Source organism: Pseudonaja textilis, chromosome 6, assembly GCF_049901715.1.
Source record: "Pseudonaja textilis isolate UNSWEBS1 chromosome 6, rPseTex1.2, whole genome shotgun sequence".
Lineage (NCBI taxonomy): Eukaryota > Metazoa > Chordata > Lepidosauria > Squamata > Elapidae > Pseudonaja > Pseudonaja textilis.
In genome coordinates this window covers 6,612,809-6,637,191 of record NC_141995.1, presented here as the reverse complement: position 1 = coordinate 6,637,191, position 24,383 = coordinate 6,612,809, and the positions used below count along the sequence as shown (strand labels likewise).

At 51.5% G+C, this 24,383-nt stretch overlaps 2 protein-coding genes across 2 annotated transcripts; one reads left to right on the top strand and one right to left on the bottom strand.

Moving 5' to 3' along the window:
- Positions 1-86: 86 nt before the first annotated feature.
- Positions 87-10,753, top strand: LOC148125384 (uncharacterized). The gene is made up of 9 exons (XM_087936733.1): positions 87-92; positions 546-668; positions 1,594-1,696; positions 3,501-3,575; positions 6,977-7,070; positions 7,822-7,874; positions 8,639-8,785; positions 8,932-9,084; positions 10,088-10,753. Exons 1-8 carry the CDS (start codon positions 87-89, stop codon positions 9,042-9,044), a joined length of 714 nt encoding a protein of 237 aa, XP_087792859.1. The 3' UTR covers positions 9,045-9,084; positions 10,088-10,753.
- Positions 10,754-13,984: 3,231 nt separating this feature from the next.
- On the bottom strand, positions 13,985-16,974 carry LOC148125383 (uncharacterized). The gene is made up of 7 exons (XM_087936833.1): positions 16,783-16,974; positions 16,505-16,689; positions 16,274-16,376; positions 16,030-16,176; positions 15,814-15,894; positions 14,542-14,754; positions 13,985-14,406 (listed from the first exon to the last, which is right to left on the bottom strand). Exons 1-7 carry the CDS (start codon positions 16,903-16,905, stop codon positions 14,287-14,289), a joined length of 972 nt encoding a protein of 323 aa, XP_087792959.1. The 5' UTR covers positions 16,906-16,974; the 3' UTR covers positions 13,985-14,286.
- Between the last annotated feature and the right edge of the window lie 7,409 nt (positions 16,975-24,383).

Below are 24,383 nucleotides of genomic sequence, written 5' to 3'. Positions count from 1 at the left end.
ATGTCCCACCGCTAGGAAGAGTGAGGACTCCAACAGGCATTCGAGGTTTAGATAAGGGTGGGCACTTTTGTCGTTTGAGGGGTGTGATGTCGGTGAGCTTGGCGGTTAGATCGGTGCTGCACAGTGGTGCGATTCAACCGGTGCTAACAACCGGTTCGGTGAGTGCGCGCCAAAGGTGTGGTTCATGCGCGGGCTCTACATTTTTAAAAGCCCATTTTCAACTCAATTACTTACCTTCTTCCGCAGCCCCTGGGACTAAAACAGCTGAGGTGTGGCAAATAGTTCTGTCATGCGAATCAGCTGTGCTAAAAAAAACCCCAGGAAATAAAGCACCGGGAAAAACAGGGACAGGTGGGCAGGGCAAATGCTTACTGGAACTACCAGTTTGCTTGAGCCAGTCCAAACCAGTCCGAACCGATAGAATCCTACCCCTGGTGCTGCAGCATGTTCCCTCTTAGGCTGAGATGGCTCTGGGGGTCTGGAGAGATGTCCCCTTCTGCAGAGGGCAACTCACCCACCTGCCACCCCTTTCTTCCTGGTTGCAGAGCTGCAAGTTGACTCTCTTGCACTGTGGAGTCTTCCTTGGCTGGGCCCATCTGAAGCTGATGTTCCGCAGTCTAGCTTGGGATGATCTCCGGAGCTGCTTGGTGAATGCGTGGAAATACTTGGTCAGTGAAGGGTTACTTGGCAGCTGTTTGGGTGGTTTGTTGTTGTTTTTTCCTTAAATGGAGGCCATTTACAAAGTTAGTATAGGCCAGGGGTCTTCAAACTTGGCAAGTTTAAGACTTGTGGACTTCAACTCCCAGAATTCCTGAGCTAACATGACTGGAGGAGGAATTCTGGGAGTCGCGGCTCACAAGTCTTAAAGCTGCCAAATTTGAGACCCCTGATCTATCATCTATACCTGTCTGTCTGTCTATTTATCATCTCCACATCCATCCATCCATCACCTATCACAAGGGTCTTCAAACTTGGCAAGTTTAAGACTTGTGGACTTCAACTCCCAGAATTCCTGAGCTAACATGACTGGAGGAGGAATTCTGGGAGTTGAGGTCCACAAATCTTAAAGCTGCCAAGTTTGAAGACCCCTGGTATAGGCAGTCCTTGTGTAATAACCAGCTGCTTAATGACCATTTGAAGTTGGAACCATCAACTGGCGTAAAATGTCACACAGGTCCCCTTGGTCAGGAGACCATGTTTGCAGTGCTCGGCCACTGGCTTGCATTTACAAACGGCTCAAACATCCCCTAGCCCCACAATCACAATATGTGACTTTTTTTTTGCTCTTTTTCCATTGTCCTCACTAAACGCACCATTGTAAGATGAGAACTACTTTGAATTAATATCTTTACCATTTGAGCCACATCACCCAGAGGAATTCACCAGAGAAAGCAATTAGGCTTGGAAGATTTAGTGGTAAAAGGAAACTAGGCCGTTAAAGAACGGCTGGACACCATCAAAGCTGACCCCAGCCAGAGCCTTCAGAGCAACTCAAGAAAGGGTAGAGAGACCTGCCCCAGAGTAGGACCAGGACTGAACTGGCTACATCATCCTCTCTACCCTGAATTCCTATGCTTTTTATTTCCTCTGCAGATGAGGAACAACCATGACAATATCCACATTTTCATATCTCAGTCCTTGGGATTCCTCCATCACCCCCAGACCGAAATCAGGAACGGTGCCGCACGGTTCATGGGTAAATCTCAGGAAACACTTTTTCCACCCTTGAATCACAGCCCCTTCCCCAATTCTTTCCCCCTTGAGCTTCTGCGGGGGGTGGGGTGGGCAGAAGATGAACTGAGGGGCTGCCAGACAGGCAGCACTCTTGAGGTCCCGAGGCCAGGATGAGATGGGGAGAGGTCGGGCCCAGGGAGAACTGAATCAGGACCACTTTCCCAAGGGGGGCAAAGCAGCTTTGAAACAGCTGCTGGAGGGAAAGCCAAGAGGTGGCTGGGGAGGGCAGGGGCCACAGAGGCACACCTTAGTGCAGTGGTCGCCAACTGGTGGTCCACGAGAAAATGTTGGTGGTGCACAAAGAAATGTCTTCCCCAAAGCAATTAATCCAGGCTGCGCGGGAACACGAGGCTGTGCCGGCCACATGGCCCACCCACTCGCTGGCCTTCACCCTTCAGCTGAGTGCAAACCTTACCTTGAGTAGAGCCGCATGAGCTGGAGCTGGAAGGCAAGACCAATGGCGGGGGGAGGAAGAATCCGCCCCGGGGTGGCTTGCTGATGTTAGTGGGAAAGTCGGTTCTATATTCCAGAGTGGCAGGAGTCACAGGACTGGCCCTTTGGTCATCCTGGAGCAGCTCCTCCAGTCCATGGCAGGCCGGTGCACACGGGTGGTGGAGGAGCAGCTGCTCTGGGATGACCAAAGGGCCAGTCCTGTGTCTACTGAAGCTCTGGAATATGGAACTGGCCTTCCCACCAATGTCAGCAAGCCACCATCTGTCAAAATTCATATTAGTGGTCCGCGGGATTTAAAATGATGAGTTTGGCGGTCCCTGAGGTCCAGAAGGTTGGCGACCCCTGCCTTAGTGGACACGTGGCAACAAACAAAGCCCATGTTGGAAGCGGGTCCATGGGCAGCCATGTTGGAATCAGCCTTTCCATAGAGTGTCCTGCTCTGACACAGGAAGCCTGTGGGAAGGCTCAGCGCAACCTTCCACAGCCCACCCACACGCTCCCAGAATGACCGGGCTGAAAAAAGAGATTTCAGCCGCTCTGATCTGCAGCTCAGTGCAGAAAGTCCCCAAACTCCTTTCAGAAGGGTCAGGATTTGTTCCCAACTTGTTCAATAAGCAAAATGAAGCGAAGCAGGGAGTCACAAGGCTTTGTAGATTCACAAGGTTTGGGGCAGTACCAGGCACCCCTTGCCATTGTGCTTTCCTTCTCTTTTAGCAACCCAGCAAGCCAGCAAAGCAGTTCTGTCCGTTTCAGTCTGTATTGCTTGGCCTGAATTATTATTCCCAAGGGGCCTGGTTAGCTTTCGAAACGCCCTCTCCTCTCCGCTGAATGGCCCAGTCACTGGTCAGTGACATCCAGCGGGAGAAACAGGGCAGCTGGGAGAATCCTTGGCCAATCTGTCCCTCTCGAAAGCTTTCCCCTCTTGCTCCTGAGGAGCCAGAGAGCGCCGCCTTGGAACCAAGCAAAGGGGAAATATCTCTGCCTGGCACACGCCGATGTCAAGACAGCTCTGCTGGGACAGCCCTGGGGCACAAGGAGGGCGGGAAAGGAGAGAGGAAATTGGGGTTGGCAGGACACAAGTTTGCTGCATTAAAGCGCAAGTGAGGAGCAAGCTTCGGCTTTTACCTTCTCTTCCCGTAACCCTGCCAAGGTGCACGTAGAATGCATGTTTACAGCCCAACCTTCACCCCTTGCCTGAGTCAGCACCCTATTTTTTTTAATAAAACCCTGGTGCCTGGCATATTTTTGCAAGCCTCGGGGAAGAGGTTATTGAGCCATTCACAAAACAAAGTTCTGAAATTCTTTTTGTTTAGGCTACACGCTCAACTATTACAGCTCAGAACTATCTAAAAACCTGGAACAGGAAGACCTCTCCCACTTGAGCAAAGGTAGGAGAGGAACGGAGGGGCGGTCGCCTGCCTGAGCTAACCTGGAGGCTCCCCCCTTTGCCCAGAGGACCAAGTTTCATGCCCCTCCCACCCACCCACCCCGCACCCTCCCTCTGCAGAAGACCCCTGGGAGGTGGACGCCTGGGGCTGCCTTCTAAATCAGTGGTGGAATTCAAAATATGTTACTACCGGTTCTGTGGGCGTGGGCATTATGTGCGCGCGCAGTGTTCTTAAACGGTGCAATTTTAAGCACGAAAACTTACCTTACTGTCAGCGCTGGCGAGTAAAACAGCTGGCAATCTGCTCTGCCGTGCCTATCAGATGAGCTACGAACAAAGGAAATATAGGATAGGAAAAAGCGGGGATGGGTGAGCAGGGCCAACTGCCGACCGGCGTTACCAGATCGCTAGAACCGGTGCGAACCGGCAGCATATCACCACTGCTCTAAATGCTATCGTCAGGGCTCCGGTAGTTACCCCCATTTAAATCATGAATCATAAATTTAAATCATAAATCATAGCTGAATTTTCAAAACTTAAAAGATTTATTAGGAGTAAATATGCCGGCGCTGCCTGGGTGTAGTCGACTCTGAGACACATCATTCATTGTCACCCTTGGCCCTGGTCTCCCCCCACCCCCTGGGTGTATCATAATTCATATTCTCCAATGGGACACATCCATAACCAAGAGCCATCAATCATACTCTCCAGTTAGAATTTTGCATTGCAGAAACTTCAGTCACCTAGAAACTATCTTTGAAAACATTTATGGAATGCGAGCTGCCCACTGCTCCCCCTTCCCTTTCAGTTGGCAACTCTAAAAAGACCATAGAAATATTTTATGAGTTGAGAGCCACCAGTCTCCCCCATGGTTACGGTCTCCTGCTTCTATGCACTTCAGTCCCTGGCTTACAGCAATAATAGGCTCAGGGATAATGATATAATAATTGACAAAAATATTGAAAATAATTAAGTATATAAAAGATTATAGAAGCCTAGGGTTAGAAGGGATCTTCAGGCAGGACTCTTCAGATCATCCCAGACGAAGGGTGCCCAACCTTTGCTGGGAAACCTCCAATAATGAAGGTGCCCCCAGCCCCCACCAACAGTAGCTCACTCACAGTCAGAAAATTTCTCTACATTTCAAGTTTGGATCTACCTTTCTAAAAAGCCCCGCCTGTGTTGGTTCTTTTGTTAACCGGATTCATCTTCCCTGGAATATTTTTTGGGGTAGTAAGCTATCATAAATATAACATGGTGCAAAAAATATGTTCTTAACTTCCTGAATATTAAGAGGTCCATAAAGCCCCACCCTTGGTGGTATTAGATCTCTGTTTAGATCACCCACATGACACGGTTTGCCAGAGAGGGACGTTCAACTCTGAGCCTTAGAGTTCCTGACATCTTTGCAGATTTGAGCTATATGCCGATATTTTGCTTTGGTTATGTGTCCCTTCTTTTTGTCTCTTCTGTTTACCAGTTCTTAGGCAACTATACTGGTTTCATCCGGCATCTCTTGTTTTTCTTTCTCAATAGTATTATGCTAGACCGGGCTTTTATAAACCCATTATTCAGCTTCCCAAGCTTCTCGAGTTGGTTTCCCCGTTAAGGTTTCCATTCAGGGAAGCTCTAGGTTTGTTGAAATCAGTTCTCTTAAAGTCAAAAAGGCTCATTTGAATTTTGTAGAGTTACTTTGTGGTAAGATGGGGATCCAATAAATTTGATAAATAATAAACGAGTAGTTTAATTCCAATAGAACTTGGTCAGTCTTCCCACAAAGTTCCCACAATTTCAACCTCCTCTATCTTTTCATCCAAATTAGTGTAGCATAGCTGACCTTCCAGTTCTCTATCTTTTTGGGTGGCGCAGGAACCTGCTTGATCTCTGATTTGAGGCAGAGTTTGTCTCCCAGTTGATGTCAAGGTAGTTAAAAGTCCCCCGTTACTATTGCAGTGTGTTTCCTGCACACCTCAGCAAAGACTTCATCCAGGGGTGGGATACGACAGGGTTAACTACCGGTTCAGGATTTAAAAGCTTCCCTGCACGCTGTGAGCCGCGCGCCTGTAAATCGTCATCAGCATGCTGTGTGCAGAGTCGCAGCCTTTGAAACAGCCCTCTTTTCCTGCTTTTTTAAACTGCAGCTGTGCCTCGTTCGGCAGCTGAAGTTGAAAAATCAGGAAATAAAGATCCGATAAGAGTCCGGATGGGCCAGTGGGCAAAAACATCAATAGACATAGAACCGGTTCTATGTCTGCTGCTCTTCAGAACTACCAGTTCTACAGAGATGGACAGAACCGGTAGAAACCCATCCCTGACTTCTTCCATTTCCTCTGCTTGGTTGGATGGTCCGTAGGATACACCTACGGCAATGTTGTTCCTTTTTCCTTTTCTATTCACCCAAATCCACTCAAGGGTTTTCTTTTTTTTCCTTTTGCGTTTCTGTATAGGTGTAGTTGTTTCTTTATACTGTATAATGCAAACCCACCTCCTCTTTTATTAGATTTTGTACAATATAAATCCTTCCAGCAGAACATTCCAGTCATGGGTTTCATTCCAAGGGTGGGCTTCAAAAATTTTAGCAATGGGTTCGCTGTCAGGTTGCTGGGTGGGCATGGCCATGGTGGGCGTGGCCTAGTTGGCCTTCTGCACCATGGCGGGGAGGTGCATTTTTTCCTCCCCGGACTCTGGAGTCTCTCCTCCAGCCTCCAGGGCAGCGAAAACGGCCTCCACAGGCTCTGGAGGCGCTCTGAAATCCAGAAACGGGCCCATTTCCGGCCTTACTGAACTTCCAGGCGGCCTGTTTTTGGCCCTCCTTGAGCCTCCATGCATGCCCTGCACTTACCTGCATCCATGTGGAGACTCCTGGGAGGGGCTGGGCGGGACCAGCCAGGAGTGGGATTTGGAGGGTTCTCCGAATTGTGCAGAATCTTAGCTAGAGGATCACCCAAACCCCTGCGAAGCCCCATCAGCCCACCTCTGGTTTCATCCCACCAAGTTTTGGTGATGGCAATAATCTTGTATCTGCCCTCCTCTACTTGGGATTTCTAGTTTGTCCTGTTTGTTCCTCGTGCGTGTAGGCATCTGAGTCCTTTTTTGACTGGCCCTGCGTTTGCTTCCTACGTCTTCTGTTTTGTACCTGAGTTCCCCTGCTTTCATACCACTTGGTCGATGGCCTTCAGGTTTACATTGGAGACCAGGTCCCAAAATTTGGGTTTCTTCTCTTGCAGTTTTAGTTTAAAGCCCTTCAGATAGGCCGAGCCCGTTGTTCTCCAAAAACATTCTTCCCAGTTCTGGTGAGGTTAGGCAAACGCCAGAAAACACTTGGTGCTGTGATTTTGAAAATAACCTTCTGGGTTCACTGAAATTCCTCTTTGTAATCTGCACGCTCACTTTTGTTTCTAGTTTTTCAGAAGATGGAATCAAGTTCAGATACCAGCATGGTCCATTTTGCAAAAAACTACCGGGTAGTTTTACAGAAATTGTCTGTGAAAAGGAGGTGAGGAACAAGAAGGTGTCAACTTCAAATCTTAAGTCAAAGCAAGGAAACAGAAGCCACATTCTCCTGGCAAACTTGGTCTCAAAACCAGGATGGTGGTGGTGCATCTGCAGGAGTGGTCTTCAAAAATTTTTAGCAAAGAGTTCTCTGCCTGGTTGCTGGGTGGGTGTGGCCATGGTGGGCGTGGCCTAGTCAGCCTCCTGCACCACGGCGGGGAGGGGGGCGTTTTCACCCTCCCCAGGCTCCGGAGGCTTTTCTTGAGCCTCCAGAGAGCAAAAATGGCCTTCCTGGGCTCCGTAGGCTCTCTGGAAGTCAGAAACAGGCCCATTTCTGGCCTTCCTGAACTCCTGGGCAGCCAGTTTTTCACCGTCCCTGAGCCTCTGTGCGTGCCCTGCACTTACCTGCACCCAAAACGGGCTGGAGGGGGACTCCTAGGAGGGGTGGGGTGGGCAAGGCCAGCCAGGGATGGGGTGGGGTGGTCAAGGCCAGGGATTTGGAGGTTCTCCAAACTGCACAGAATCCTATCTAGGGGCTCTCCTGAACCCCTGCAAACCCCCAGCAGTCCAACCCTGGGAATCTGTCTCTGCAGCACAGCCGGGGGAGCGGGGGCATGTAGCTCCCTCAAGGCCCCTAACCAATGTCAGCTCCAGTGGATCAGGAAGGGTAAGGAGCCAGCTATGGGGAGAGGGTGGTAGCCCTGAAGCGAAGCCAGAAGGAATAGTAAAGAATTAAGAACCTTCTGTCCCGACAGGCTGGCCGGAGCTGGAGAGAAGGACCCGCACACAAGTGACAGCAACAGTCCAGGTGAGGCACCAGTGGGTCAGGGTGTGGGTTCCTCCCTTGGATGATCACTGGCATGCTCACACAAGACACACACACAACACACTCACAGAGACTACTTTTCCAGGAAGTAGCACTCTGAATACTCCTTGAGAGTTTGTTTAACTAGTCCTGTCAGCCTCAAGATCTCTTCGGGTACCCTAACTGCTATCTATCTCATTTATCTCTCCCATATCCTACCTACTTTATCTTCTCTTCTGCTAGGCTTAATTCTTTCGGCTGTCATTAGCAACGGGGGGGGGAGGGGTAATTGTGGGGGGAATAGTCCCCATTAAAAACAAGCTGACTGATAAAATAGCATTTGGGGTATTATTATTATTATTTGCGTGCAATAAAATGAAGAGCAGATCCACCAAAGTCCATAAGACCAGAATTTGTTATTACAGGCTTACTCACTCTTGGTCCTTACTCACTCTTTATTGAGTGACTGTTAGAAGCTAGGATAGCGCTCAAGAGGAGCCTTGCATCAAAGATGCAGCTGTTGCGGAAAGGGGCAGCCGTAATTTAATAGCACAGGGGCACAAAGGACAGAGCACTGCTACTCCAGCTGGGTCCCAGTCTGCACCAGAACAGGGACAGGGCTGCCTTCGTTCTCTCCAGCTGCTTTCCAAAAGACAAGCGACTCGCAAGACCGGCTGAAGGGGAGTGTTTGATCCATGCAGCAAAGCAGTAAAAGCGGTCGGGGGGCGCACAAAGCTAACCCTGCCTGTCTCCCCCTCCCATCACAGAGAGATCCCTCCTGGAGTGTGACAGCAGAGCTCCCAGCCCACTGCTACCGCCCCACGACTCCTCCTACCCAGGCCGATCCACGCCGGAGAGAGGGATTCTGAGCCTGACCCCACCCAAGCAAGCCAGACGGACCCTTGCCCAGCGAGGTCAGTCTGCCGATCCCCAGCCCCGGCTCCTTCGAACCTGGGCAGCGGCCACTTATGGTCTTGGTGCGCTCGAGACCCAGGCAGGTGCTCAAAAGATCCGTCCATCACTAAGGACAAACATCTCCACTCCCTTTGCCCCACCGCAGGCAAGCAGCACAATGAAGCCAGCGAGAGAGAGAGGACGCGCTCCAACGAGGCCCCCGGGGTCTTCACTTCCACGTCTGCCGGTACTGGTGGGAGGCAGAGCCCGCGGCATTGAGGCGTCTTCCTCCGAGCCAGCTGGACGAGCATCCGTAAAGGTACCAGTACTTACCAGGAGAGCGCCGTAGGCCTTGACACAAGGGGCTTACAGCCAGAGTCTCCCAGGGCAACCACAACCCTTCTGCTCCCCTCCTCGCCGGAGCCGAACCCATTTTTCTAAGCTTCTGAGCAGAGGTGGGTATTCAGCAGGTTCTGACCAGTTCTGGAGAACCGGTAGTAGAAATTTTGAGTAGTTCGGAGAACCGGCCAATCCCACCTCTGACTAGCCCCGCCAACCCCATCTCTTCTCCGACTCCCATTGAGTCCCAGCTGATCGGCTGGGTCTCCTTTGGTTGCCCTGCACAGGAGAACAGAGCTGGGAAGCAGGTTAGTACGGTGGGGAGGGGATGGAGATTTTTCAGTATCCTTCCGCTGCCATGCCCACCAAGCCACACTCACAGAACTGGTAGTAATAATAATTTGAATCCCACCACGGCTTCTGAGACAAGCTTAAAAATGAAGGCCTTAAAACGGGACCGCTCATCACAGGCGTGATTGTTATCGACACGGAGGTCTGAAGATGCTAAGCTCCAACTTAGGGAAGGAAGGAACCAGTGGTGGTATTCAACTGGTTTGGCCCAGTTCTGGCGAGCCGGTAGCAGCAGTGAGCAGCGGAGACCGAACAGTTCTCTCCGCCGCTTTGCTGTTGGGTCCACCCGCCTACCTGGGCTCCCATACTCAACTTTTATCTGCTGAACTTGAAGCGCAGCTGCTTTGTGTGGCACAGAATAGCGCCACGCAGCGGCAGCTTCTGAAGCAACCGCGATCGTGCAAGCTTGCGGGAGGCGAGTTGGAACGCCTCTGCAGCTGCCCGCAAAGTGCCCGTTTGGTGCGTACGTGCACGCAACGTGTATACACGTGTGCAAAGTGTGCCCACCTAGCCACGCCCACCGAACCAGGGGCAAAAATATTTGAATCCCAGCACCGGGAGGAACAGGTAAGGGGGTTGGACTCCGGATTGCAGTAGTCATAATATTCTGAAACCCCTTTCCTTGTGCTCAGCTGACAGGTGAGGCCATAGGACCCTCAGCTCCAAAGTGGAAGTGGGGGGAGCCTGGCCAGAGAGGAGCGCTGCCTTGGGAAGCCTCTGCCTGCCTCCACGCTCCACCATCGGTGGCTGATCTCAGCAAACGGCTGCAGCGCCAGCCCTGCGGGTGGCCGAGAAGGCTGAGGCTGCCCTCCGAGGACATTGCTGGCCTGGTGCTTGAAGGAGTCTGTTGCCCAAGTGAACCCTCCGACGCATTCCGGCCATGGGGTGAGAAGCCTGAAGACACGCCCCCTCCCTCCAAAGAAGCCCCCGCTAGAAACGGCAGGGCTGCTCAATTCTTTTCCGGGACAGTTTCCAAGTCAGTGAAGCTGCTGAAGACGTTCGAAATCCAAGTGTTCCTGGTCTAAAATAAACCTCTCTCCAGACTCCCCGCTGCAGTGGGATATTATCAAAAGTTTTTTTAAAGAGAGGGACGCCTGGACTTGGGCAGCGGAACATCTGCAGCAGCAGCGAGAGGCAATGGGCCAGAGGTGGGTATTCAGTTGGTTCTAACAGCTTCGGGAGAACCAGTAGCGGAAATGTTGAGTAGCGGGGAAAACCGGCCAATCCCACCTCGGACTGGCCCCGCCAACCCCATCTCTTCTCTGCCTCCCGTTGAGTCCCAGCTGATTGGCTGGGTCTTCTTTTGGTTGCCCTGCACGGGAGAACGGTGCTGGAAAGCAGGTTAGTGGGGTGAGGAGGGAAGGGGGATTTTGCAGTATCCTCCCCCTGCCACACGCACCAAGCCACACCCACCAAGCCACGCCCACAGAACCGGTAGTAAAAAAATTTGAATAGCACCACTGCAATGAGCTCATTTCAACCAGGTCAGAAAGCAACAGAATTGGACGGGGGGGGGTTACCTCCCAAATTAGGTCAATGTCACTTAAGGAGCTCCCCTGCTTTTCATCTGCATTTAGGAATCTGAGCTATATGGCTCAGGATCCTTCCCGTGGATTTAGAGGAACGCACATGGGTAACGTCCCACCAGAGCCGCCGTGTGACAGCCAGACCCGCTCCTGGGGTTGACACTAGTGTTCTCATTCGCTCCAGCTCCTTGACAGGGACATGAAAGAGGGAGACACACACACACACCCCATGGGCATCTCCCGGGCAGCGGCGATGCCATCGGCTAATCCTTTCAACCGAGAAGCGCCTTAAATGGTGCCTCATATACAAACGGGGTGGGGCTGGTGTTCTCAGGGGCTAATTGTCCCCCCGTGTCAAAACAGAACCGGACAACTTACCACAGCCAACTCGCCATGGGACAACACGCTGCAGGACAATTTAGCAATTCCATTTAATTATTTATTTATTTATTTTGTCATTCACATTTCATTCTGTCCCTCCTTTTGGGTCCTTTCTCCGATGATTCTATTCTACTAGTTCTTTGATATTAGTGTAACACTTATCCTGCAGCAAGTTGTCCTGCAGTGAGTTGGCCAAGGTGTGCTGGCCATGGTGTGTTGGCCATGGTGAGCTGGCTATGGTGTGTTGGCCATGGTGAGCTGGCTATGGTGTGTTGGCCATGGTGAGCTGGCTATGGTGAGCTGGCCAGGGTGAGCTGGCCATGGTGAGCTGGCCATGGTGAGCTGGCTATGGAGTGTTGGCCATGGTGAGCTGGCCATGGTGAGCTGGCCAGGGTGAGCTGGCCATGGTGAGCTGGCTATGGTGTGTTGGCCATGGTGAGTTGGCTATGGTGTGTTGGCCATGGTGAGTTGGCTATGGTGTGTTGGCCATGGTGAGCTGGCTATGGTGAGCTGGCCAGGGTGAGCTGGCCATGGTGAGCTGGCCATGGTGAGCTGGCTATGGAGTGTTGGCCATGGTGAGCTGGCCATGGTGAGCTGGCTATGGTGTGTTGGCCATGGTGAGCTGGCTATGGTGTGTTGGCCATGGTGAGTTGGCTATGGTGTGTTGGCCATGGTGAGCTGGCTATGGTGAGCTGGCCAGGGGTGAGCTGGCCATGGTGAGCTGGCCATGGTGAGCTGGCTATGGTGTTGGCCATGGTGAGCTGGCCATGGTGAGCTGGCCAGGGTGAGCTGGCCATGGTGAGCTGGCTATGGTGTGTTGGCCATGGTGAGTTGGCTATGGTGTGTTGGCCATGGTGAGCTGGCTATGGTGTGTTGGCCATGGTGAGTTGGCCATGGTGAGCTGGCCATGGTGAGCTGGCTATGGTGTGTTGGCCATGGTGAGTTGGCTATGGTGTGTTGGCCATGGTGAGCTGGCTATGGTGTGTTGGCCATGGTGAGTTGGCCATGGTGAGCTGGCCATGGTGAGCTAGCCATGGTGAGTTGGCCATGGTGAGCTGGCTATGGTGTGTTGGCCATGGTGAGCTGGCTATGGTGTGTTGGCCATGGTGAGCTGGCTATGGTGTGTTGGCCATGGTGAGCTGGCTATGGTGTGTTGGCCATGGTGTGTTGGCCATGGTGAGCTGGCTATGGTGAGTTGGCCATGGTGAGCTGGCCATGGTGAGCTGGCCATGGTGAGCTGGCCATGGTGAGTTGGCCATGGTGAGTTGTCATAGACCCATGCCAGGATCCCAGCCTGCCTGGATGCATCCACATGGATTTCCACACTGGGCAGAGGGGCTCTTGAGGGTCCAACTAAAGAGGGAGCCTTTCTCCTTTTTCGCCCAACCCCGAACAGGCCGAAAAGACCCTGGTGTCAGGAAGCTCATTCGGTTCTAGAAAATACTCGACGTCAGATAGGAAACATGAGCTGTTCATTGAGTGCGGAGCAGCATCTGCACTCAGAACCTGAAGGTAGCCAGGCACTCTTGTTCACCTCCATCTTCTTTTGCAAAGAGAGACACACACACCCAACCCACCCACCCCTGAGTTCGGTTACAGGTCAGAAAAGCAGGGAAAGGGCTGTGAAAGATTAGCTGAGCCCAGGCGAGTTTGGGATCGGATCCTGGTCCTGCTGGGGAGCCATTTCTCCACTTGATGTTCCAAGCTGCACCGATACTTGTTCATCTCCCTCATTCAGATCCCACGGAGGCTCTCTGGCTCTACACGGCTGGATGGGACCTTCACACAGTAACAAAGTTGAAGCACCCAGCCCTCCTCCTCTTCCTTCTCCTCCTTTTCTTCCTTCTCCTCCTCCATCGTCCTCCTCTTCCTCCTCCTCCTCCTCCTCCTCCTTCTTCCTCTTCCTCCTCATTCTCCTCCTCCTCCCTTCTCTTCCTCCTTCTCCTCCTTGTTCCCCCTCTTCCTCCTTCCTCCTCTTCCTCCTTCTCCTCCTTCTCTCTTCCTCCCCTCCTCCTTCCTCCTTCTCCTCCTCCTCTTCCTCCTCCACTTCCTCCTCCTCGCTCCCCCTCTTCCTCCTCTTCCTTCTCCTGCTCCTCTTCCTCCTCCTCCTTTTCTTCCTTCTCTCCTCCTCCTTCCTCCTCCTCTTCCTCCTCCTCCTTCCTCCTTCTCTTCCTCTTCCTTCCTCCCTCCTCCTCCTTCTTCCTCTTCCTCCTCCTCCTCCTTCTTCCTCCTCCTTCTTCCTCTTCCTCCTCATTCTCCTCCTCCTCCTTCTCTTCCTCCTTCCTCCTCTTCCTCCTTCTCCTCCTTCCTCCTTTTCCTCCTCTTCTTCCTTCTCCTCTTCCTCCTCCACTTCCTCCTCCTCCTTCCCCCTCTTCCTCCTCCTCCTTCTCTTCTTCCTCCTCCTCTTCCTTATCTTCCTCCTCTTCCTCCTCCTCCTCCTCCCCCCTCTTCCTCCTTCCCCTTCTTCCTCCTTCCTCCTCTTCCTCCTCCTCCTCCTTCCTCTTCTCCCTCCTCATTCTCCTCTTCCTCCTCCACTTCCTCCCCCTCCGCCTCCTCGCCCTTTCCTACTGGCATCCCAGTCAGGGGCAACACAGCACCGGTTTCTCAGACACAGGCCCTGCCGGCCCTTAGGACGCTTTATTGCACACATCCTTGGCAAGCAGCATCCCCCGTGCACCACCCATCTCAGGCCCAAATGAGAGTCCCATCCCTGGGGGAGATACAGGAGCACCCCTGACACCGCAAAGGGCAGGTCAGAACAATATGCAGGAGGGGGGGGAGGGGGAGAAGAAGGGATTGCCAAATGGGCATATAAGGTGGGAGCAGGGCGAGAGTCCGGAACAGCCCCCAAAGCCGCCAGTCGTGCAACTGATGCCAGCGCTCTCAAGAACTGTCTCCTGCTGGCTTGGCTCCCAGTCAGGGGCTCAGTGCAGCTCTGCCAGGTAGAGGTTTCCCCCTGCGCCAGCGACGGCCACGGGCTGCCCTTTGGAAGCCGAAGCCACGGCATGCACCGGCTTGTTGGACAGCAGGACTTCCCCGATCACCTGTGAGAAGCAAAGGGAACACCACGAAAGCCTGCGGCGGGAAATTCTGGCTGCGATCGGCAGCCACCCCTGAGCCGGCTGCTGCTCCCGAGACTCTACCTCTCCCCCCCCCACACACACAAAAAGAGCCCTTACCTGGCCTGTTCCAGTATGGATAATCCCAGCCCCGCTGGTACCGCTGCCCCCGGCCACCACTACGTCCTCTGTGCAGAACTGGCCAGAGTAGAGGAATTCTCCCTGGGTGGGGTTGCCAGGAAAAGGCACGTTTTGCCACAGGCGGGACATGCGCAGGTCCCAAAGTTGTAGAGCGTTGTGAGGCACCCAGGAGGCAGTCAGGATGTGTGCTCCCTATTTGGGGAGGGGAGGAGGCAGGTGGGTGACTTCACTGTCCTCTCCCTCATTGACACGAGATTTTCAACTGCTTGGAGTTTCCAGGTCACCGCTGGAGGGTTAAACCCAAATAGCCTACAAGTTGAAGCTTTGAAGTCATTTGCAGCTGATGCAGTCATTTGCAAATGACTTCAAAGCTGGAAGCCCAAGAAACACAGTGGGTGGGGAGGCTCCAGAGGTGGTATTCAGCAGGTTCTGATCCAGTGGTAGGATTCAAATTTTTTTTTTACTACCAGTTCTGTGGACTTGGCTTGGTGGACGTGGCAGGGGAAGGATAGTAAAATCTCCAGCCAGAGGTGGGATTTGCTGGTTCTCCGAACTACTTAAAATTTCCACTACCAGTTCTCCAGAACTGGTCAGAACCTACTGACTACCACCTCTGTTCTGACCAATTCTGGAAAACCGGTAGCGGAACTTTTGAGTAGTTCAGAGAACTGGCCAATCCCACCTCTGACTGGCCCTGCCCCCATCTCTTCTCTGCCTCCCATTGAGTCCCAGCTGATCGGCTGGGTCTCCTCTGGTTGCCCTGCACAGGAGAACGGAGCTGGAAAGCAGGTTAGTGGGGAGGGGAGGGAAGGGGGATTTTGCAGTATCCTTCTCTTGCCACGCCCACCAAGTCACACCCACCAAGCCATGCCACGCGCACCAAGCCACGCCCACCAAGCCATGCCCACAAAACTGGTAGTAAAAAGTTTTGAATCCCACCACTGGTTGGGGCTCCCATCTGCTACCCTGTCGGGTCTCTCCATCACCTGCGGAGATGAGTTTGCACTTGGTGCCCGTCTCCCTTTGGGAAGTTCAGAGGATGCGCTGCTGTCTCTCTGCCTATATCTGCTCAGCTCAGCGGATCTGGCTTCGGAGGCTGCCCGCTCTGCAACCAGGCCAGCTCCAGGCTTTCCTTGAGGGAAGCATACCCGAGAGGGGCTCCCGGCCACTCCCTTTGGCCTGCAGCAATGGCATCCTTTCCTGTGGCGGAGGTGGGAATCCACGCCCCCTCCTCCCTCAGACGGGACTCACCTTGATGTCGATCCCCGGACCGCAGATGTGGGGCCCGTTGATCACGCTCTGCGCCCCTTTGGGCACGCGCTTGTCCCAAACCTAGCAGAGAAGGACAGGCGGCAGCCAATCCGCTGACCCGGGCGTCGGGGGTGGGGGGAGGGGAAAGCAGGGGGCGGGGGGCAGGTAGGGGAAGCCGCCCTTGGGGGGGGAGGTGGGCGGGGGAGCAGCCCTTGCCTTGACTGAGTTGTCCCAGCCGCCGGTCAGGAAGAGGTGCAACTCGCTGGGGTGGAAGCGCAGCGCGAAGATCCGCCGGGAGTGGCCGCTGAAGGGCGTAAACTCGTCCCCGGCCATGAAGTCGGGCGCGCGCACCACGTGGACGAGCTGGCGGAGGAGGAGAGGAGGAGGAAGAGCCGCGGGAGGCTAAGGCAGGTGCCAGGGGAGGGGGGGGCGTGGAGGGGCGGGGCCGCGGAGGGCTCACCTGGTGGGTGTGGCTGTCGTAGAGGCGGATGTGCCGGTCTTTGCCGGCCGTGGCGAAGGCGCTGCCGTCGCGGCAGAAGTCCAGCGCGTGGATCTCATTCTCCCTCTGCGAAGGCCGGGAGTAGGGAAGGGTGGGAGTGGGGGTGGAGAGAGAGTCAGTAGCTCCGCCGGAAGGTCCCGCGAGGCTGTCCAGCCGGGCCCCTCCCCGTGCGCCCGCCCGCCCGCTCCGGACCCACCGGTCAGAGAGGCCGCGGCGCTCCCCGCGCGGAGGTCGTACAGGACGACGACCCCGTCGGCTCCGGCGGCCAGCAGCAGCCCGGGCTTGGCGCGGTGGAACCCGAGCGCGGTGACGGCGTGCCGCGGACGCCGGACCTGCCGCAGGCAGGGTCCCGGCGCTCCCGTCCCGGCGTCCACGAGCTGCGGGGAAGGGAGCGGAAGGGAGCGGCGTGAGCTCGGGAGGAGGCGGCGGTGGCCCTCGTTTCAGAGCGCCCGCCGCCCGGCCCCGCTAACCTGCACGGCCCCGTCGCCGAAGCCGGCGGCCAGCTGCGCGCCGCTCGCGCCGAAGCAGAGGCTGTAGACGCCGTGCGCCTCCCTGCCCAGCGGCACCCTGCGCGCCACCGCTGCCGCCGCCATGCTCTCGGCCCGGGCGTCCAGCGTCGCCCCGGCAACGGCCGCTCCGTTGGCGCCGCGGGACCAGCCGCACGCGGACCGTTGCCTGCAGCCCGCAAGAGAGCTCCGGCCTTCTTCCCGGAGAGACCGGCCCTGCCGCCCACCTGGGCCGGGATGCTCCGGGGGCCTCCATCGTACGAGACCTGCTGGGAGAAGGTGCCGGGTGGGAGCGGGCTCGCCCAGCAGAGGCCGCTTGGGGCGGGGGGAGCCTCCGCCTGCCTGGCTTCAAGGGGTCCCTGCGGAGTCTGGCTGGTTAGAAGGCGAGTTGTAAACCAGAGGTCTCCAAACTTGGCAACTTCAACTCCCGGAATTCTCCAGCCTTAAAGTTGCCAAGTTTGGGGACCCCTGTTGTAAACGCAGTTTTACTAGGCTTATAGTAAATCCCCCAAATTTTAGGACCAGGCAGTTATGTAAGGAAACGTGATAAATATACGTATGTGTGTGAGAGAGAGAAAGAGAGAGATCCTCCATTCCCATCAAAGACTTCCCACCGCCTCCTCTTATGTAGGAGGCAGCCGCTTACTTGCAGCAGCACCCAAAGCAAAGCCTTGCCGGCCAGGGTGCCAGAGCATCCCTAATAAAAATATTTCACTTTTCAAATCTAGATGTTACTTTTATCATTTTTAACAACCATGTGTGTATTTTTGTCCACCATGTATAGTAACAAGCCTATGCATGTCCACCACACATGGTAATATGATCCGAGTGTCTGTTGGCACTTCCAGTGAGTTTAATGCCAAAATCTGTGGAATGCAAAGCAGTACAATAACTCCAGAGCCTATTGTGGTAGATAAAGGTGCCTCTAGATGTATGTGTGTGTGTGTGTGTGTGTGTGTGTGTGTGTGTGTGTGTGTATAAGCTGCATTCGGCTTCCCAATATACATGTAAGTTACTTTTGGTATTTGCAGGATGGATGGTGAACTGCTCAAAGTCTAAGAAAATATTCAAAGTCTAAGAAGTCATTCCCTTGGCACCAGGAAGAAAATTCAGTCAGGGATATCTGGCCCAGTAAACCAACTTGTTTTTATTCACTGATCCTATCTCAGAAAAAGTACGGCTGGCATGCTGACCTAATAAAAAGCGCTAAACAATGTCCCACAGATGCTTTCATCCAAAATATTCTGACATCAAGCTGTACTTTTCACGGTATCTGCTTTTTCCTTTGGCTTGCTATTGATGTAGGGGGAGCTGAAAGCTCACAAACCCTGTTCTGCTGTTGCTTGTGGCCATGAAAGCTTTGCTGTGGTAACTGATGCCTGGCAAATAAAACCATGTGTCTTCAACGTGCTTTGATTGCTTTAGGTGAGAAAAGTTTTGGAAATAACAAGCAAGCATGCATGTGAGGCTCTGCAAAGCACCCACTGCCTGGACCGCTATAGAGGGAGTTGGCAAGAGAGGACAGGCAATAGCGAGGAAAAAAACGGAGAGGAAAAAAAGGTTGTGGTTGTAAAACTCAGTGCAGATGTGCTGGAAGGAACATGCCAAATGCAGCACTCGTCCAGCTAGCATTTTGCAAAATGCAGCAGTTTTAGGGGAAGCTGATTTAAGGCAACAAAACCCTCTTTTTCCTTTTCTTTCCTTGCTTTGATTAACAACAGTGGCTGTCTTCAAACCACAAAGAGAAAAAAAATAGGTTAATACACAGAGCAGAGCGAACAAACAACATCAAAAGTCTTCATGATCCAGAAGAAGGCGTAGACAAGCGTAGAGGAGAGATTAAACATGATCTACCAGAAAAGGACATGAATTTAATTTTCAGCCAAGAAAATCAGGTGGATATTAACAACCAGGAAACTATCAATATAATCCCTCCCAAATCAGAAGGCCCCCAAGAAGCCCCCGGAGAAAAACTGAGCTCCAGTGGAGGCAGCAGCAGCTTCGGGGCTTCCGAGGTAGCTGGGTTGAGGTGAGAAAGGTGCCCAGAAGCCAAACAAGGCATATCTTCTCAATTCAAATCGTGTGATTGGTAATCATCTGTCTTTAAGTCCTGAATTGCCAAATCTAATCCTTTCGAAAGCCACACCATATCTATTCTGGACCATGATTTATGCTAATTTGAGTAGGGTGTATATTGGTTTTCGTCCCAGTATGGTAATCAATCTCCCAACTGCTGGAAGTGTGTTAGGAATCTGTCCACCAATTAGTTGGGCTGGCAATATATAAACCAACGATGTATGTTTGTAGCTTTAAGACAAAGTCACTGTATTGATTTGTACTATGTTCCGGTTGGTTGATTGTATTGTGAATACAATAAGAGGGAACTAGAGATCATGGCTTGTTTTGTCTGACATTCTGTATCTCTGACATTCTGTTGCTCTCAGTTTGACTCTGAGACTCTGTTGTATTATGCTGTGCTTATACTTTGATATTTTTGTTTACTGCAAATGACAAAGGCAACCGGTAAGAAGACTTTGTAGTTGGATATTCTTTGGACTGTTAAACGTATATGACCTGGACCGTTTATTGGACTGTGCTATTTCTTAAAGTAAACTTTAACTCAATTTAGTGTATCTGTGTGTGGCTGAATAATTATTCATAACTATTCTCATAAATGTTTCCATGTGCATATCCTTGTTACTCAAGGGTTATTCTGTACATATCATAACAAAGTGCATGAAAGAACGGGGTACTTACTATCACACATGGTGGACCTGTAAGAAAGCACAGGTCTTTTATCGTAGAATTTGGTCATGGTTAGAGGAAATGATGAGGAAATGAATCCAGAGATGTTTTTATTAGGAATAATGAAGAAAAATGTAAACAAAGTTGACACCTATTTAATTATGCGTGTAATTACTGCAGCAAGAATAACATTTGTCCAAAACTGGAAAGCAAGAGAGATTCCAAGTGAGGATGCTTTGATTGGGAAAATATTACACTGCGCTGAAATGGTTGGGTTAAGAATTGAAAGAGGGAGATGAACTAGAATACTACAAACTATGGAGCAAATTTTATAAATTGAAGGACTTGAAAGGGTGTTCACAGAACTTAAATAAGTAGAGAATGTGATAAAAAGGTACAAAAGATAAATGGAAAATATGCATAAAAATGTATATATGTACATAAATGTATAAACTTTTTATTTTTTTATAATGCTTTAGTTTTCCATTTATACATAATACCAATAGTTATTAAACAGCGCTGTGAAATTATATATACATTTATGTGTCCTATCAAAACTTACAATACACAATACTTCCATACCCTCTTATCTATTATACACATTATTTACATTCTATTCTTATATCTATTATCAATCCAAATAAACCATGTTTCCCATATTGCATTGTATTCTGTCTGCTTTCCCTTTTAATTCCATAGTCAATAATCCATTTCCACACACTCTAAAAAAAAAAATTATTATTAAGCCTTCAGATGGTATGGAGTTTTTCTTCCAGTATTGAGCATATGAAATTCTTGCTGCTGTTAGTATATGTAATATAAAATATGTTGTCTTTCTGTTATAGTTTTTTTTTATTATTCCTAAAAGGAATAATTCCGGGACAAAATCAATTTTGTTTTTAGTTAACTCTTCTAACCATGTTTGAATCACTTTCCAGTATTTTTTCGCTTCGGAGCATGTCCACCAAGAATGAAAGGAGTACCTTGTTGTTGTCCAAACTTCCAACAATTTGGTTTTAAATTTGGGTAGATCTTAGCCAGTCTTGAGGGTTCCACGTGCCAAAGATAAAACATTTTATGTTGGTTTTTCTTGTATGCCGCCGATTTTGTATTTTATAATTCATATTCCAGATCTTTTCCCATTCTTCCAGATCAATAGTATATCCAATGTTCCATGCAGTCATCGTTCCTTTCACAATTTCTTCCGCCCTTTCAAATTCTAATAAATGTTTATATAACTTAGATAATAATTTCTCATCTGGGCCAATCAAGATTTTATCTAGTTTTGGTTATTCATTTTTTATTTCTAATTGTAAAGAGATTGGACAGAAATGTATGTCAAAGAAGAGACACCACGTTCACTGTTTTTAATGTTTATATTTAATAAAATTATTATTTTTTAAATCATCTGGCTTTAAGTGAGTTTGTCGTTAAGCAAATCTGGCTTCCCCTATTGACTTTGTTTGTTGGGACCCAGCCAGGAAGGTGTTCTGACCCAACCGGGTTCCAAGAGAGCAAACAGAGACAAAGGCAGCAGCCCCAACCTTTTAAGGTTAATCACGAATTTTATTCCTTTACAGATAAAAGGCTGCTTTCCACTAATTAGAAAAGGCCTTGCCAAGTTGTTTGTCAAAGGCTGCCAAAAACCCAGAGATAAGAACTAATTTACAAGATTCTCCAAACACGAACTAAGATATCCACAAATTGAGCTTCAGAGCTTCTTTGCCTTCTGCAAAAGATGCTTTTCCAAACCTGGCTTTTATCCTCTTGAGAGAGAGGCCATTTCCTTGCAGCCTTACTCCAGAGTTGCCTGTGCTGCTATAATTGTTCTTTCTTCCGAGTAATCCTTCGTGCTCGTGCACTTGGCACAAGCTCCTTGGGAGCCTCCTCTTCACACTTTTCCAGTTTCTTCTGGGTCCAGAGTCACCTGTGCATGGGGAGTGCTCTTCTCCAGAGCTGGCCCCACAGCCTGCCCCCCCCCCCAAATCTCTGAACACCCACAGGGCAACTTTGCAACTCTCCTCCTCTCCCCCAGGCCTTCCTAGGAAGTGGGAAGTTGGTCAGTGTGGATGAGCCCCACTTCAGCAGAAGAGCCTCAGGAAGGGGAGGGGAAGTTTAGTCTGCAACACCCATCACCCCCACCCCATACAGTTATCACCCAAAATGAGACGTCTCAGAAAACAACAACTACATGAAAAACTGCTGGTGACCTTCTACCGCTGCACCATAGAGAGTATCTTAACTTACTGCACCTCTGTATGGTTTGCCAATTGCAGAGGCAGATAGGAAAGCGCTCCAGAGGGTTTAATGTCATTGCCCAGAGGATCATGGGTTGCCCTCTCCCCTCTTTGGAAGAGCTTTACAGCTCCTGATGCCTTAAGAAAGTTCAAAATATTCTCAAAGATCCATCTCATCCTGGGAACCTTTTTTTTTTTTTTGAACTATTACCATCTGGCAGACGGTACAGGATAATAAAAACAAGGACAAATAGGCTGAAAAACAGCTTCTATCCCAGGGCAGGAGCTCTATTGAATTCTACTGTATAGTGCAACATTAATGCAACATCAGGGGTTTTCAATTCAATGTACAGAATGTGAAGGATGTGTGTTTGTTTTCATAGTCATAATGTACACTGAAGATGTTTAATTTCGTTGTGGGGCCCGAAACCCCCCCCCCCAGGAGTTCTTGGTACATTTTCCCTTCCGGGACTGAATGGGAACTTCTCCTGACATGCTTTGGTCGCGTACATTGTGGCCCTTGTTGCAGGCCAGAACTGGCCAGGCTTTTGCCACTGTCATCACTAGGGTAACTTTCTGACAGTGAGAAGAATCAACCAAAGGAACAGAAGTCGCCCTCGGAAGTTGTGGGAGTTTCATCGCTGGAGGCTTTTCAAGAAGAGATTGGACCGCTGCCATCTGTCAGAAACGGTGTAGGGACTCCTGCTTGGGCAGGGGGTTGGACTAGATGACCTACAAGGTCCCTTCCAACTCTGATTATCTGGTAGCTGGTAGCTGGTGATGCAGGAAGGCACCACCACCTTCCTGGGTGAACTGCTGCCCAGCATCCACGCGGGGCTTTGCGTTTGCCCCCCACCCACTTGAAAATCGGGGCTCCCTGGGATGTAGGGCTCACCCTCCCCTCCTTCAATCCAACCTTCTGCTGTTTATTATCTTCCTTACGGGGATCTCTGCCCTTTCCCTCCCTCCGCAGGAACCCCTCTTGTAAGCTAAAGGGAAACCTTCGGGGGTCCCGTCCGAGCCTGTCATCTCCGGGCGCGGGGGACCCGCTTTCTGGCAGCCGCTCGCAGCTGTATCATTGCCCCCCCCCCACGGGAGAAGGCTCGGCGGGGGGGGGGCGCAAAGGAGCTACTGGGGGGGGGGGAAGTGGGGGGGCGCCGGAGGGGCTTCCTCGCCCGCTAACATTGCGGCCGTCCTTGAGGCGGGCCTGGCCTTCCTCGCGCCGCCCGGGGGAAGTTCGTCCCTCCTCCGACCAGCCCCGGAGCAGGAGAAGGAGAGGGGTGGGTCGCCGCCCTCCCGCCCGGCTCCGCTTGGCCAGCCGCTCTCCTCGGGGGGTGGAAAGAAGGCCTGCCCGCCCCCACCCACGAGTCCCGGCTCGGCTCCCACAAAGGGCGGCGGAGCGGAGGGCCCGGCCTCCTCTCGCTGGGCCTTTCTCGCCAGGGGTCCCCAACCTTGGCAACTTTTAAGACTTGTGGACTTCAACTCCCAGAATCCCTCAGCCAGCCAGCCTCTTCTGTGGCCACGCTATGCTGGCTGAGGAATTCTGGGAGTTGAAGTCCACAAGTCTTAAAAGGTGCCAAGTTTGGGGATCCCTGATTTAGGCCGAGAAAGCGGGGCCCGTGGCAACAGCTCTGACAACTCCCAAAGATGCCCGTTTCTCGACCGCCCTTCATCCCAGCGAAAGAAGGCTGAGGCCCGGGCCTTCCTCCCAGGCTTTTCCCTTTGGATTGACTGAGCTGAGGGGACAAGGGGGCGCCTGGGCCCTGGCGGGAAAGACTTGGCCTGAAAGAGCGTCTCTTCCTCCCCTGCCACACAGACCACCTCCTCTATGTAAGGGCTTCTCATTTGGAAGGCAAATCCATGAGCGGCCTCCAAATGCCCCCCTAGCTCTGACTGAGGGGATGAGAAGGGCCTGATGTGGTGGGGGTGGGGGTGTCCTTGGTGCTCCCTGCCTTTGGTGGCTTTTTTGGCAGACATTTCGCTGCCAAACTAGATCACATCATCAGGGCTACAAGGGAGCGGGGGTTTGTTCCTATTTTTATACGTTAGAGCGGGAGTCTCCAAACTTGGCAACTTTAAGACTTCTGGACTTCAACTCCCAGAATTGCCCAGCCAGCATGACTAGCTGAGGAATCCTGGGAGTTCAACTCCACAAATCTTAAAGTTGCTAAGTTTGGAGGCCCCTGTGTTAGAGTCATATGTGCTAAGCTCTGGAAAGTATCAAGGCTCCCACAGCTCAGCCCTGAGCTACAGATACTCTTCAGTAGGCTCTGATGTGGCACAAGATCTTCTCTCAAAGGCTCCCTAGACAATCCTCCTCGTTGGGCTGTCCTGGTCTTGAAAAAAAATACAATCAGGTTGTCCTCTTGGTGGTTTGGAATTAATTACCCAGGTGTTTTCAGTTCACAATCACTCTTAGATTTGGGGTTGGTTTAATATAATTCAAAATGTTATACATCATTGGCTTAATATACTGTATATAATGGCTTAATATAATTCAAGGGTAATTCAAATTGTTATCAAACCATGGCTTAATGTTATGTTTAAACCTAGTTGGTGCATATATAAGAATTGTTTTAGAAT

What these genes read in the sequence shown, in the direction of transcription:
- LOC148125384 (XM_087936733.1), top strand. An exon ending in AAGTGACAGCAACAGTCCAG is followed by an intron (nt 7,875 to 8,638) that starts GTGAGGCACCAG and finishes CTCCCATCACAG; the next exon opens with AGAGATCCCTCCTGGAGTGT. An exon ending in ACGGACCCTTGCCCAGCGAG is followed by an intron (nt 8,786 to 8,931) that starts GTCAGTCTGCCG and finishes GCCCCACCGCAG; the next exon opens with GCAAGCAGCACAATGAAGCC.
- LOC148125383 (XM_087936833.1), bottom strand. Translation starts at nt 16,905, where the DNA reads ATGGCGGCGGCAGCGGTGGCGCGCAGGGTGCCGCTGGGCAGGGAGGCG. An exon ending in GCGGCCTCTCTGACCGGTGG is followed by an intron (nt 16,377 to 16,504) that starts GTCCGGAGCGGG and finishes GCCTTCGCAGAG; the next exon opens with GGAGAATGAGATCCACGCGC. An exon ending in GTCCGGGGATCGACATCAAG is followed by an intron (nt 14,755 to 15,813) that starts GTGAGTCCCGTC and finishes CTCCCCAAATAG; the next exon opens with GGAGCACACATCCTGACTGC.